Source organism: Triturus cristatus, chromosome 5_2 (genome assembly GCF_964204655.1).
Source record: "Triturus cristatus chromosome 5_2, aTriCri1.1, whole genome shotgun sequence".
In the NCBI taxonomy this organism is placed as follows: Eukaryota; Metazoa; Chordata; class Amphibia; order Caudata; family Salamandridae; genus Triturus; species Triturus cristatus.
This window is the reverse complement of record NC_140588.1, coordinates 983,314,980-983,328,986: the sequence shown is the minus strand read 5'-3', so window position 1 is coordinate 983,328,986 and position 14,007 is coordinate 983,314,980. Positions and strand designations below refer to the sequence as shown.

The 14,007-nt window shown below is 43.9% G+C and overlaps 1 protein-coding gene across 1 annotated transcript in view; it reads right to left on the bottom strand.

Annotated features, from left to right (window-relative positions):
* Positions 1–6,339: 6,339 nt before the first annotated feature.
* The window catches only part of MAGT1 (magnesium transporter 1), a 143,918-nt gene continuing 136,250 nt past the window's right edge, over positions 6,340–14,007 (bottom strand). Inside the window, exon 10 of the mRNA XM_085608234.1 lies at positions 6,340–8,199. Within this exon, the coding sequence (XP_085464360.1) occupies positions 8,184–8,199 (16 nt within the window). The 3' untranslated portion in view covers positions 6,340–8,183. The remainder of the gene's footprint in view (positions 8,200–14,007) is intronic.

Genomic DNA, 14,007 nt, shown 5'->3' with positions numbered 1-14,007 from the left:
GATTCTTTGTTAATCTCTCCTCGCTTGTTGCCATCTGCCTCTAGCACAGTTCCAGAGTCTAGTACTAGGCAGCTGCGAGAGAGAAACCCCGGGGCAATCCCTAAAAATAAACAAGGGTGTTCCTCCATTAACGGTGGGAAGGGCAAGAATAGCAAAAGAAAGCAAAAACCAGTAAGCCACACCGGAAAACCTAAAATACCCCCTGCCGCCCTCGAGCAGCCTCTATTAGCGGCACTGGCAGATAAAGTTGCTCCCCCACTCCATTTATCATCTTCTAGAATGGTGTGTCAGGATGCTATTGGGGGGACAAGTGAAGTGGTTGAGGGAAGGGCTTCAGACCTATTGAATATACATGATATATATGAAGCAATTAGGCTTCTCCTTCGTCCTATGGAGGACAGAATACACAAGATTGAACAACACCTACTTAGAATTGAACGTGGTCTTGGGGTACTGACTGATACTTCGAATAATATTTATCAATCTGGGGCCCCGAAAACATCGGATTATATTAGAGTAGAAAAAGATCCGGTGGTCCCCCATGTTCAGTCAGTAGTCCCCTCTGAATATCAGGCATCAACTGTAACTAACGAGCCTATATTAGTTCCCGATCACAGGAAACCCACACAGCATAGTACAATTCAACCAAAAGAGGATGTTAGGATATCTACACTTAGGACCCCAAGTGGGGCAAATATCCCTAACTTGCCACCTGAAACTTCCCCATATGTAGTAATTTTAACAGGGGTCCCCGAATTGGGCAAAAACGAAGTTGAGTCCCCCACAACCTTGAGGAACAGGGTGGTGCACTGGCTCAATAAAAATAGACCGCTGCCAATGCACAAAACCTGTAAAATACTCATGATAAGGAGGGTCCCATAGGTAGGCCACTTGGCAAAGAATATAAGGGGGGACTGTATCCTAATTAATTTTAATGACCCCAAAACTGTTGAATACATCTGCAACTGGAGATATCCTAGTCCAGGAGTATCCATCAGAGCCCTTCCCCTGACCTATTTTTATCCCCCTGGTCATTTCACGGCTGCGTGGACGCTTGTTCACCGGAATAGGAGGGGGTTTTCGCAAGGGGGCTGGCCTATACCCCCACTGCCACTAGATCTTATTCCTATGGATAATCGTTACAGCAGCCTAGAGGCTGTTGACTGACTACAGGGTAATGGAGGTATAATAAAAAAGCTCCCCGCCCCCCTCAGGTTGCTGTACATTAGAATCTATTATACCACCAGAACACCCGGGTTTGGAATCATCTACTTTGGCAATTTCACCTCAGAGGCCCATTATTAGCACGGATTATCATCAAGACCATCCCTTAAGTGCCTCAATTCCCCGGGAAAATCTCTCTAGTCATTTTAAGCTTGTTTCTTGGAATGTGGCAGGTCTACGCAGCAAGCTCTCTCTCCCTGACTGGAGTGATTTTATCGAGGAATACGATCTATGTATGTTCCAGGGAGCCTTGAGCCAATGTACAAGCCGGGGTTTTGTTGCTTCTTTGTACCAGCTACCTCAATTGGCCGTGGTCGCCCCTCTGGCAGACTCATGGTGTGGGTTAGGGCAGAACTTAATCTTAGGATTACCCTTAATAGCTGCTCTACACCAGATATAATGAGACTTACCATTAAAGGTACTAAGAGCGGCTATACATGGGAATTCTTTAATGTTTATGCCCGAGGAACCCAAGGGGGCGCTAAATCCTCCACTATCACAGCCCTTTCAGATAGGCTTTCTACTTGTCCCTCTGATTCCCTCTTATTCGTTGCCGGCGATCTTAACTGTTCATGCGAACCACTTGCTATAGACGATATTCTGGGAACACACGATGAGGACACTAGATGGGGTATTCCCTCACTATCTCTTAACCCTGTAAAAAGATGGTCCCCGGTTGTAATTCAAATAAATGCTCTAGCATTAGAATTCGGGCTTAGGGCTGCTAATGGCCGTACAATTTCTGACCCAGCGGGTGCAAATACTTTTAATAGGGTCTCTTGCCAAAGCCGAATTGATTACATACTGGTCGACAGGAGGGGATGGAAACTTGTTGTCGATATGATTGTGATACCATCAATCAATAGTGACCATAACCCTTTGTCCCTCAGTATGCGGGAGATGTGGCACAGGCAAGAGCAAACCCCCTCATCTGGAATGCAAATGACAACTAAGGCACTCCTGCCCTCCAATTGTAATAGGTTCCTCAAATGGCCTAAATTTATTCTGTGTAATTCAAAACTAGTTACCCTGGAGAAAATCCTTGCTGACCAGACCGTCAGGCTTTCCATAGCATCTAGGGACACGGCTGGCTATACTGCTGTAGCCAAAGTCTTTGGGGAAACTATGGACTCGATTGGTATTCTGTTTCTTGATCATAGGAGAAAATGCAAACCAAGTGTCAAGTCAGAAAACAAGTGGTTCAATAAGGGCTGCAGATTGAAAAAAAACCGCCTGGTCCTCGCTATTAAATCTAACAATCCGGGCGAGGTCAGGCAAGCGAGGCTGCATTATAGACAGGCACTCGCATCTGCTAAGAGGGACTGGGAAGAGCAGCGTTGGGACCGTTTAAAATCTGCGAGCCACTCAAAAAATGGCGAGCTTTTTTGGTCCATAGTGAGAAGATCTACTAACCATGACCAGGACCAAATTCCCAACCATATTACGGATAGGCAATGGTTTGACCATTTTAGGAATCTATATGTAGAGGTGGAGCATACGGGGGACCCTTGCACTCGAACGGGGTTTATAGCCACGCATCCAGATCAACTTTTATTCTCCAGGATTGAGAAGAAAGAGGTTGAGACCGCCATTAATAAAATTGTACCTGCAAAGGCCCCGGGACAAGATGGTATCCCGGGTGACCTATACAAAGCCAACATTGATGGATGGGCTGCGTATTTTGCGATTTTTATTAATGCTTTGTTGAAAGGCTCACCGGTGCCCGAATCATGGAAGGGAGCTGAAGTAATTCTCATTCATTTTCAAGAAGGGCTCTAGGGGGGACCCAGCGAACTACCGCCCAATTAGTCTCATAGACTCTGGACAGAAATTGGTCGGTAGGGTCCTCCTGGAGAGGATCCACTCTTGGGTGGATGAAAATGGCATTATGACAAAGTTCCAGGCAGGCTTTAGGGCCTGCACTAGTACAATTGACCAGGCCTTTAGGCTAGTGCTTCTATATTGGAAGGTGGTCACTATTGGCAAGGGCGCCCTTTACCTGGCATTTATCGATCTTAAGACCGCCTTCGATCTAGTTCCCCGCGATCGCCTGTGGCTGATCTTGGAGGAGATGGGGATTCCACCATATATCCTGAACCTTCTTATTCGGATGCATGAAGATAACTTTGCTCGCATCAGATGGGGGTCTCAGGAACAGAAAACTGATAACATCCCGGTGAATAGAGGGGTTCGCCAAGGCTGCGTGCTGGCACCCACGCTCTTCACACTGTTTGTGAATGGCGTAGTCTCTTACCTGCTTGAAGTTGAAGCTGATGTCCCCACTCTGGCAGGTGACAAAGTCCCCGCCCTTCTTTTCGCGGATGACACGCTGCTAATATCAAAAACACCAGCAGGATTGCAGAAGCTTTTAGATCGCTTCTCTCTGTTTTGTGAGTTGAGAGGCCTTGTCATCAATACCTCTAAAACCAAACTCCTCTACTTTAACCCAACCAGATCTTTTAGATCCACCCTGACCTTGGATGGGAAACCACTTGAGCGTGTCAAGGAGTTCGATTATTTGTGGATTAGAATCTCTGACAGACTCAAGTGGCAGCCCTATATTGATAAAATGGTGTTAAACCATAGACGGGTTGTTGGAGCCCTGGGAAAGGAATTTCGTGCCTCCACTACTAAACCCATTGCTCCAGCTCTGGACATATACGCTGCAAAGGCGGTAGGTAGTGCTCTCTAAGGCGCGGAATTATGGGGCTTTTGTTGTGTAGATGCCCTTGTGACCAATGAAAATAGGTTCTTTAGGGACCTTGTACGTTCCCAAGGGGTACCCCGACGAAACCATTATTGAGCGATTTTGGTAGGCGCTCTATTAGAGATCTAGTCACTCTCCGTCCTCTGTTATATTGGGCGCGGTTGTGGCGTACCCCTGAGCTCTCCAACTACGCCGACGGCCTAAGGGAGTCATGAATCTGCGAGGAGCCCACAAAATCGAGTGGCTCACGCATATTAAGAAGCTCTTGGTCGCAACAGGCCTCGCATCCGATCAGGATTTGGGGGCACCATTATCCAAGGAGGTAACTAAAAGAGCTTTTTGGGCATGGGTTGATGCTCTGGAGGTAAGAGACCCCAATCCTGGCAGATTGACAGAGGCATTCTGTCAGAACCCTATCTGGACTTCATCACGAAGCCTAAGGACAGATCACTCTTCATTCAGTTTAGGTTTGGGTCTCTTCCCCTTCGCGACCGTACCAGCAAGTGGAATCCCCCGCACAAGACTCCCCTGGATTGCCCAACTTGCTCGGGTGCTATTGAAAATATCTCCCACTTCTTCTTCGCTTGCCCAGCATATGCGAAACCTAGAATGAAATGGCTCAGGCCTGTCTGTCTGCAGTTAGGAACAAGGGACCACCTTGCTGCATTGAGAATCCTTAAAACGGACACAAATACTACTATAGTTTGCGGGGTGGCTAAATTTTTAGGCTGGGCATGGCTGATCAGGCAGAGGCTAATTAGCTCCAGTTGATTATTCTTATCATTCTCAAAGCTTTGAAAGTTTAATACATTTTTTAAATATTTATTGTATATAAAGTAAACAGACTCCTTTATAACATGTTTTTAAAATGTATTTTTGATGAAAATGTGTTTTATGTACTTTTGTGCTTTTATGATATTTTATGTCGAAATAAAGCTTTGATTGATTGATTGATTCATAAAAAAAGATCCAATCCTTTTTTCTAGTTTAGGCCACTATGCCATATGTTATGGAGTAGAGAATTAGTTTAGCCTCGGGATTACTTCGGTATTCATTCTGGAAAATGCTAATCATTTCTGCCACCCTCATACTGCTCTAAAAGTGCAAGACCACAGGATAACAGGATACCAGGACACCATCATGTCACTCAATATTTGCCAGAGCCCTGGTTTAACTTTTATAGGGTGCTGCCTACATTAGTTTGTTTACATGGATGGATCAAGTCGCACAAAACAAAAACTCAGATAACTAACGAATATTAATTCAATCATTTTCATTGCATAAAACCAGTCAAAAAATATTACAAACGGTACATACATAAACCGACATACCAGTTTGGTTCCTGTTTTAGACTTGACATAGGGCTGCTTGTGATTACATCTGATATCAGCTGAGATTTGGGGCGTACACCCTCATACAAGTCTACAACCACAGATCTGTTTCAATATTTACTTGATTGTGCTAGCCATTAATTAAGTTATGAATCATCTTAATTAGTGCACATGCACACATTTCTTCTTGGTACACTATTCAGACCCATCTAAAACTAAAATTAAGCTGTGTAAAATGCCAGCTAAATTTAAAGTTCAGATCTCCTATTTGTTTCAGGCAAGGGGCTGTTGCAGATCTTGGACAATAACAAGTACATTTAAGTTTAAGACTAACATATGTAATTTTGCCAGAGTGCCACTACAGAAAAATACATAAATAAATAAATGAAATAATGAGCTTCCCTGTCGTCTAAAATGTGGTACCTATCACATCTTTACTATATCCTGTCATTACATATACTGCGTTGGCTGAAACGAGTCATGATCGACTGCACCAAAAACTGAAAAATAAAGCGCTACAGTGGCAACAAGCTTATCAAGTTGTCCGTATCGCTCGACTGTGTGGGATGCATGTTGGAGTGGTAATTCAAGATATATATCTATCTCTGTCCTTTTAGAAGCTTCTATCTTGAAAGCCATTTCAGTTGATCTATTACTGGCAAGCATAGAATTGGCGGCAGTCTTCCCGAAATAATTTGGTGGTTAGCTTCCCTTTGATACTCGTATGCTGATAACCACGAAGATCTTTACTTATTTAGCAACTTTATAAATAAAGTTTTACAGTAGGTTCAGCGTTGCATTCCGGCACGGCGATTGCATTATTGTGTCAGTGTGCACACTGGGATCTCCAAGTCACATTCTTATTCCGCTGTCACATCAAGAATGTTGGAACCACAGGGGCAAAGCAGTCCATGACTGGAATTTAGATTTGTAAATAGAACTCACCATTAAAATAGCGCTATCACAGATTTGCAAAATTAAGAAAAAAACTGCAGATTCAAAGAAAATAATTTAAGATTGGCATGAACATATGACAATTATCAATTATTTGCAAAAGTAAAAAAATTATACTGCAGCAAAGTGTAAAATGATTTTATTGAAAATTATTCAGACCTAGTTAAGCACTTTCTCCCTCTGTTACACAGTTTATAAGTTATGAAAGGTATAAGTCAAGGATGCATCTCGACTAGATTTTTAAACAAAGCCCTTAAATGAAAGACCTCTACTATGCAGTTAAGGCACTTCAGATTTAAGTAAACGTAGCAAACTTGCATAAAAATAATGTTCAGATGTCAATTTATTTACTTTCCAAAAACTGTTCAGTATAAAAAAATAAAAATAAAAACCCAACTGAATAGATGTTAGCCACTGTTGAAACTTGCCCCAGGGTGGTACATTTTTTTCAAGACTCTATACTTTATTACTTTTCATATGTTCCGACTACATGCTGCTTTAACCCTTTTGCAATTTGCCATTTTCGTACAAGGTGTAATGTCATAAAGATGCCATGCCCAGCTGCAGTATCTCAGTTTGCAGTTTTTACATTTCTTATGCAGCAGCAGATGACTAATGGGCTCCGTACGCCATAATCTGCATAGATTTCATAGTGGTAATGTGTGTTCCTACCGTGTTAGCAAAGGCATAATCAGTACTGCTTGCCTTAGAACTATGCATGACAAGAGAAATAAAATACACAATACAACAGTTTGAGGTTAAGCAGCTACTTACTAAATATTTGTTGCTATACACATTCCTCTGGGAGACATCATTGTACAGTAAAACGTATACTAATCTTAGAAAATCGCTTATTTTATTTGAAGATGATTAATTTTTTTCTTATCAGTCTGTTCTGAATTATCTACTTTCTAGGGTGGAGAGATCTTGCCTGAAAGGACAGAGGCTACCCACTTTCATAGTAGCATTACTATTAATTTCTACATGTCCAATACTTCTAACAAGATATAGCTGAATGAAAACTAACGATCACATTGTTACTGTGCACAGGGGTGATGTTGGTCACATACATATGGCTGATCCATTTTGCATTACAAAACCAGTGGTACCTGGTACTCAGTTTATTAAATAACAATCCCCATTGATCCTAAATATAAGCCTCAATGTAAAGCAAACCTTCTTATGGCAATCATGGAGCAACTGTTTTTCTTCAAATCAGAAGAAATTGTCCAGCACTGCTAACTTATAAAATTGCTCAAGTTTTTCTGCAGAATGGTGGGATTCGATTACTGCACATTCGAAAAAACAAAAGTAACATTACTTTTTAGTGATAAGGGGTGCAAGGGAAGACTCAAGTTTACTCAAAAAAGTTGATGTGCTCCTTTTTAAATGGTTACTCGCATAATAATGCCTCCCTTATAGACTAGGTTTCCAAACTGCATGGATCAGATTAATACAGTTTATCCAAAATGGTTGTTGTTTAAGGAATGAAATATTTCAGCATTACCGTATTTCCTAAGTTATACTGCAAAGTAGGATTGCTTGAGCTCAGGCGACAAATACATAAAAAATGTATCGTAATATGAACAAAGATATTTTAAGGACAGGTTCATAATACTCTGTGTGGCTTGAAAATATAGTTTACTGCTCTTTTAGAAAGGCGTTGCACACAGTAGTGAAACATGGTAAAGGGCACCACATCGCATTAGCGCTAGCATGCAAGGGGGATCAATTCATTTATTTCATATGAACCTTTGGGATTTCATCATGCAGTTTGGATGCGATTATGTGGCCAATAGCAGGAGTCACTTCTGTGTATTCTTTGGTGTAATGTTTCTTGGAAACCACCATCTCCAACATTTCTAAAGAGGTAGTCTGAACCAAAGACGTTTAGCTCTTCTGAATAATCCATGCATGCACAGGAATTCAGGTTGCAGTGATCCTGTAGATTCGTCTCTTAAACTTTTCTAACTTAATAAAAAGCTGGGGGGGGGGAAAAACAAAAACAGATTTGGTTAAATATTGACAAACGATTATTGGCATTTGAAGCACATAGCTCTCATCCCAGGCACGTGCTCTAATAACCACCACATTTCGAAGAGCCTGAAAAAACATTTTGGCCAAACAATTCTCCCCATCTCCAACTTAATTTCTCAGCACTTACAGACTATGGAGAAGGAGGGTGGGATTGTTGCGTCGTATAATTTAAGACAGAGAAAAACCCACTTGAAAAGCTGAATTAAGTGAAGTTATACACAGGCTTACAGCCCATTTAGTCATAAAACCTTGATATTGTCAAATTAGCTATCATTTTAGCATAACACAAGAAATCGAGTACACATACATTTTACTAATGTTACATCTATAAATCGTACAACCATTGGCTACTTACGTATTGTATGTAGCCATATTACCATTTCCCTTTATTGATTGATTTAAACAGTATGAGCTCAGCAGCAGCATCGTGTCAACCTGATGCCTGATGACAGAAGCAAAGCAGTATTCTGTTGTACAAATTCACTAGAATGTTTCTCAGTGAGGGTGAACTGTATTCTGCCCAATCTTCATGGCGACCACTGGGTAACCCATTTTGAATGAAGAACTCCTGGCTAAATCCCATCTGCAGGATCTGACCATGTCCAGTCTCACTGGCAGGAACTGTTAATACTGCCTCAGCATGGCCTTTGATGGGCCATCCCCCTTTAACATAGCTGGAATATCTTTAGACCCGCGTTGTCTCCTGCTAAAACTCTACTGCAAGGTAAATCTTCAGCACCTATCTTTTTGTGGAGTTTCTGCCCCACCCACGCTTCTTCAATGTGAACATGCACAAACAGGGGCAACAGAAATGTACTTGTTTTCTAGTGGCATGCTTTTTGCCAATGAGGCAAACACCCTGTTTTTAGCACTGGAAAGCAGCCACACAGTCTCTACAGAAGATGCCTTTCGGTCTTCCCAACTATTCTACATACCTTTTCCTGCAGCACAAACAGCAAAAATGTAGCATTTGGCAGTGGGCCCTATATATGCAATACAGCCGTTTGCCTTTTAGATCGACCCCACAAATAGTGAAGTCCCTGAATCGCTCTCCTTTATCGACACGGATTGCAACATCTCTGAACTATTCTGCATAAGTTGAAGCCTTCTTCCTTCACTGGCACATTGATAGTCTTTTCTAGTCCCAGATCTGAGCAGTCCAAAAATTCTGCACATTGCCTTAGACAACTTGGTTCAGAACCCTAACAGCCAATCAAAACTGCACCTCTGTTGGATTCTAACACCCTTTTTCCAGTATGGATTAATTTAGGAAAAACTCCATCACCAGAAGAACATAAACAACATGCGACAGGACACCATTATTACAGCACATACTTAAACACATTTAATATAAAATTATGGTTCAGGTACTACAAACAGCAACATTCACATGAGAAGAAAGCCTAAGCACGCCACATAAGAGACAGTTAAAGAGACACTATGGTTGCACATCAAAATCCACTCAAACTCACCAGTTATGTTCCTCTACACAAACCATAACCATCTGCACATGATCAAAATAGACAGCTCATGCCCCCATACGATATGGTAGAAGTCATCACATAAGTAAAGTCAACAGTGATTTTATATCACCTTACCTTTGACAAGGATACGTCATAAATTCTATATATATGTGCTTGTTAGACCTGTCAGCCCTTTGGCAGTTTCCTCCTCATTTTTATTATTTTTGTCCCTTTTCCCCTTCTCATTTTTTCTGTCTACCAAACTTTTTGGGGTTCTGATGTAGAGGCTCTGGGCGCTTCACCCTCACTTCCTGAGGGAGAGGCGCAAGGTGCTCCACTGAGGTAAGTAGGGGAGATTCGCAAAATGGTGGCTCCAACTGTCACCTCAGCACCTGGGCCATGACTGCCATGAGAGGTTCCGGAACCTTCTGGGCCCTTCTGGCAAGTCAGGCCCAAGGTGATAGAGGTGGCAGGAGGGCAGCCATTTTAAGATTGGTGGGGGACTGCGGAAGGTTCAGGAGTAAGGCGCCTGTGTGAGGAGGTGGTTGTACTTAGAGGGGAACAGACTGGTCCCAGGGTCTGCTCAGAGTCCTAAACCTAGTAACATCACCCCTCACCCTGTGACCGGTCCCTGAGTGCCGCCCGTGACTTTTGAGGTCCTTGTACCTGAAGAGGTCTCCAAGAAGGGTGAACCCCTGACCTCTTAGATCTGGGAGAGAGCCAGTGCCTAACGACTTCCGACTCTGTTGTTGCCCGGAATCTCCGGACTGGCCTGGGGTAGTCACCTTCTTAGCCATAGGGATGCATGTGCCCGAGCCCTGAGAGTCCAGTCAGCCTCAGGAACGGTTCCCGTGAGAAACTGGCACCCGTTACTACAACCCCCCTCCCTCCACGAGATCCGCTTTCAAACCCTGGCCGCCACCCGTTCCAAAGGTTGAGAGGTTACCTGGTGATCTAGGGCCAGAGTCCGCTGTCCTCGAGAGGCCTGTAAAGGAAGGTTGGCCCCAGGTGTGTGGCGGGCGAGAGGGCGACGCGACTGCCTGACGAAAGAAACCCACAATCAGGAAGTGCGGGTAGCGAGGCCGCTGCACGAGTCACCTGAGAGGGGCCGGAGCGCCGCCCCCTGGCTGCTGGACGAAGGCGGAGACCGCGCCCACGCAGGACACGCTGTTCCGGGTCTGGGGCAGCGGAAGCCGTGAGACTGCCGACAACGGAGCCTTCCCGGCAGGAGTCCGGTGAGGTAGAGATTCAGCCTCCGGAGGTGGCGGGGCCTCCGTCATCAAAGGAAGGAGGTTTCCGTCAGTAAAGGGGAGCGCCTATGCGAGGGAATCCCTTGGGGGAGGTGGCCCCGAGGGTGTGAGTTACTTCATTTCCTTCACTCGTGTGAGGACTTCCTCGTTGAAACCCCTCCAGCACCGTGTTAAGTGCGAGGGAACGCGCCTCGCAGCATCGCAAGCCCCAGGAGGAGGACACCATCAAGTCAGTAAGCGGGGTATTGCAGCGCGGGAGAAGGGGGAGAGAACTGGCTGGGGACTGCTCTGTCAAGGCCTGAGAGGGGGAAGCATATTGGAACCTGATGTATTTACCAGAGGCATAGAGCAACCATGCACATGACCAGGATGAATTAAAAAGGGAGACTCACGTCTGTTGTGGGAGGTGGTAGGCCGAGCTCCAGCATCAGGAAGCACCTTGAGTTATAGCGTGACGGGGGCGGAGTAGTCCCAGAGGTCAAACACCCTAACAGCTACCTGGATGGAAGTAGCCCATTGACCGCCAGCAGTACTTCCGGTGTCCCGATAATTTGTTATGCCAGGAGCAGATGGTACTGACAGTCTAGGGGCAAGGAGACAGGATACCCAGGGCAGCCAGCTGTCAGATGAACCTTCATTAGACTAAGGGTTACCCTGAATTGTGGGATCGGGGAGTGCTTTACAGAGCGCAGTCTGCAAGGAGTTAGTAGTCCCTACAGAGTCCAGGTGCCATGTGGAACCCACATAGAGTGTTTAGATATGTGCTGAGCTAGAAGTAGTATTCCAGGTCCGTTGTTGTTCGAGTAAATGCCTGGAAATGTTATTCTGAAATGTAATGGAGTGTTTAATCTAAAAATGTGATGAAAAGCTTATCTTGAATTGTAATGTCATGTTTTATCCCAAAATGAAGGGGAATGTTCATCTGGAAATATAATGGAATGTTTCAGTCTGAAGTGTGACATTGAATACCCAAGTTGTCTAAAAAGAGGTGAAGAATACTGATAATCGTTACATTAATCCGTGTAGTGTCCTTTTTGAGTGGTGTTGCGTTAGATTGCGGACTGAGTAGGATGCAAGCACGAGACGCCCTGTTGAGATGAATGCCTGTTAACTTGAGCCAAGCTACTCCTAGGACATAGGTCCAACAGTGCTTATGTAATACGGTTTTATTGTTCTGTCCATTTGTTTATTGGCATCAATATTGCGAGTTCATGAACGGACTATTTGATGGAGTTTTGTTGCTGGCATGTGAGGTATGGCTTGTACAGAAAACCATAAATGGTGAATTTCAAGGGTGATCAGGTTGGGGGCGGGGGTAGGCTTTAATGTGAAACGATAACATCACTTGAACTATGTTTTATTTTGTAGACTAGAATAAAGAAACATTTAGAGAGCACCAATATCCACTTCAAAAGGCATCTTGGTGCTAAAGACCAATAGAAGCTGAAATGCAGGCTACAGAGGAGAGAATTCCTTGTTTACGAAAATAATTTTGATTTTAGGGCCTTCTGGAATATCATATTCAAGCGGACTGCTTTATTCGCAATCTTCAATTTATTCAACAGTAAAGGACCCAAGTAGGCTAGAGCTGTGCCTTCCATTGAGGGCTTTTTAATCCAATGTACTTCAAATAGTAATTGAGAGTTAGAAAGAAGATGGCAGGCTGCAGCGGTGTTGACAACAAGGATAGTGCACATGGGGGTAAGAGCTGCTGAAGAAACAAGCCTGCATCAACAGGCTCCCCATTTAGGAGAAGTCATGAACAGATCCAGCAAAGCAAGATAGACCTGTTCTGGATGGCCAATGGACCTGGAAATTGTACGCTCATCCGAATCAGCTTTGGCATAGGGCAAGGGAGTTGAGTCTCTGAAGAGCACCTGGAGCAGGAAAGTTTCTTCAAGGGAAAAAACAGACATCAGCTTCCTATGGTGCTGCTTACACTTTTGGTGGAAGATCTTTTGGTTGATCATTCCCTTACTGTTGATTTATCTGGGGGTGAAACATATTGCTTACCATCTCACTGCAGAACCTAGACGGAAACATTTTTACCTTCATCTCCCTAATGGCCCCTGGGAACTAGAGAGATGCACTGAAACAGATCCATCATGGCTTGACAAAAAGACTCCAAGAGGCATTGGATGAAGGAGCTGGAACTCCAGTTTAACCCTTTTCAGGAAAGTGACTCCTAAGAAAAGAAGGAATTTGCCAGGGTTGGAGAACCGTGCCACTACTTTCTGAATTATCCTAACAGTGGGACCTTTACATAGAAATAGAGAAAAAAAACTGATCCCTCTAGTGATTCTTCCTATTCTTTTTTTTTTTTTAATTTATTTTTTTATTAACAAAGGTGGAACAAAACGGTCACTTTCACATTTCAGAGCAGGAGAAATACAATGGTACAGCCATCAATCGATTGGCGGATATGCAACGCAATATATATAAGAGAGTAAAAGAGAGCAGGTTCTCATTCATAATTTCATTGGGACAACAGTGCTTCAAGGGGCGGGGAGATTGGGGGCTCACAGATATGGCCTCGGTAGGCGTTCCAGGGAGACCATATCAACACCCAACTCTTGGGGCAACCTCTCGAGACAGACTGTCTTTTCATGCAGCATGCACCAGTCCATGTCATTTTTCCATACTCCAAGCCGTGGATTCTTCCTATTCTTATCGAAGTACTGTTTCTATACATGAGGAGGTAAAAGTAACTGTTTATGGTCTCCTTACATACCTTGGCCAAGAAGAACATGGCCTCACTGCCTAGCCTTCTGAGGCAAGGAAGCGCACACTGCAAGATGATGGATCATGTTCAGGTTCAAGATAACACATAGAAGTGTCACTGGATTCAGAGGGGGCATTGCCTTGCAGCATTTGCAGTAATGCTTGAGCCTGGACATGTAAGTTGGAGACATTCAGCTTAGCTGCTTGCTGATAAAGTACAACCTTTTGGAAGAAGTTGTTAGCATGCCAAGACAAGATCCAAACCCGCATTTGGTAGGTAAAACAGAAAACTATATCAGTGCGTGAGGTGGCAACGTATA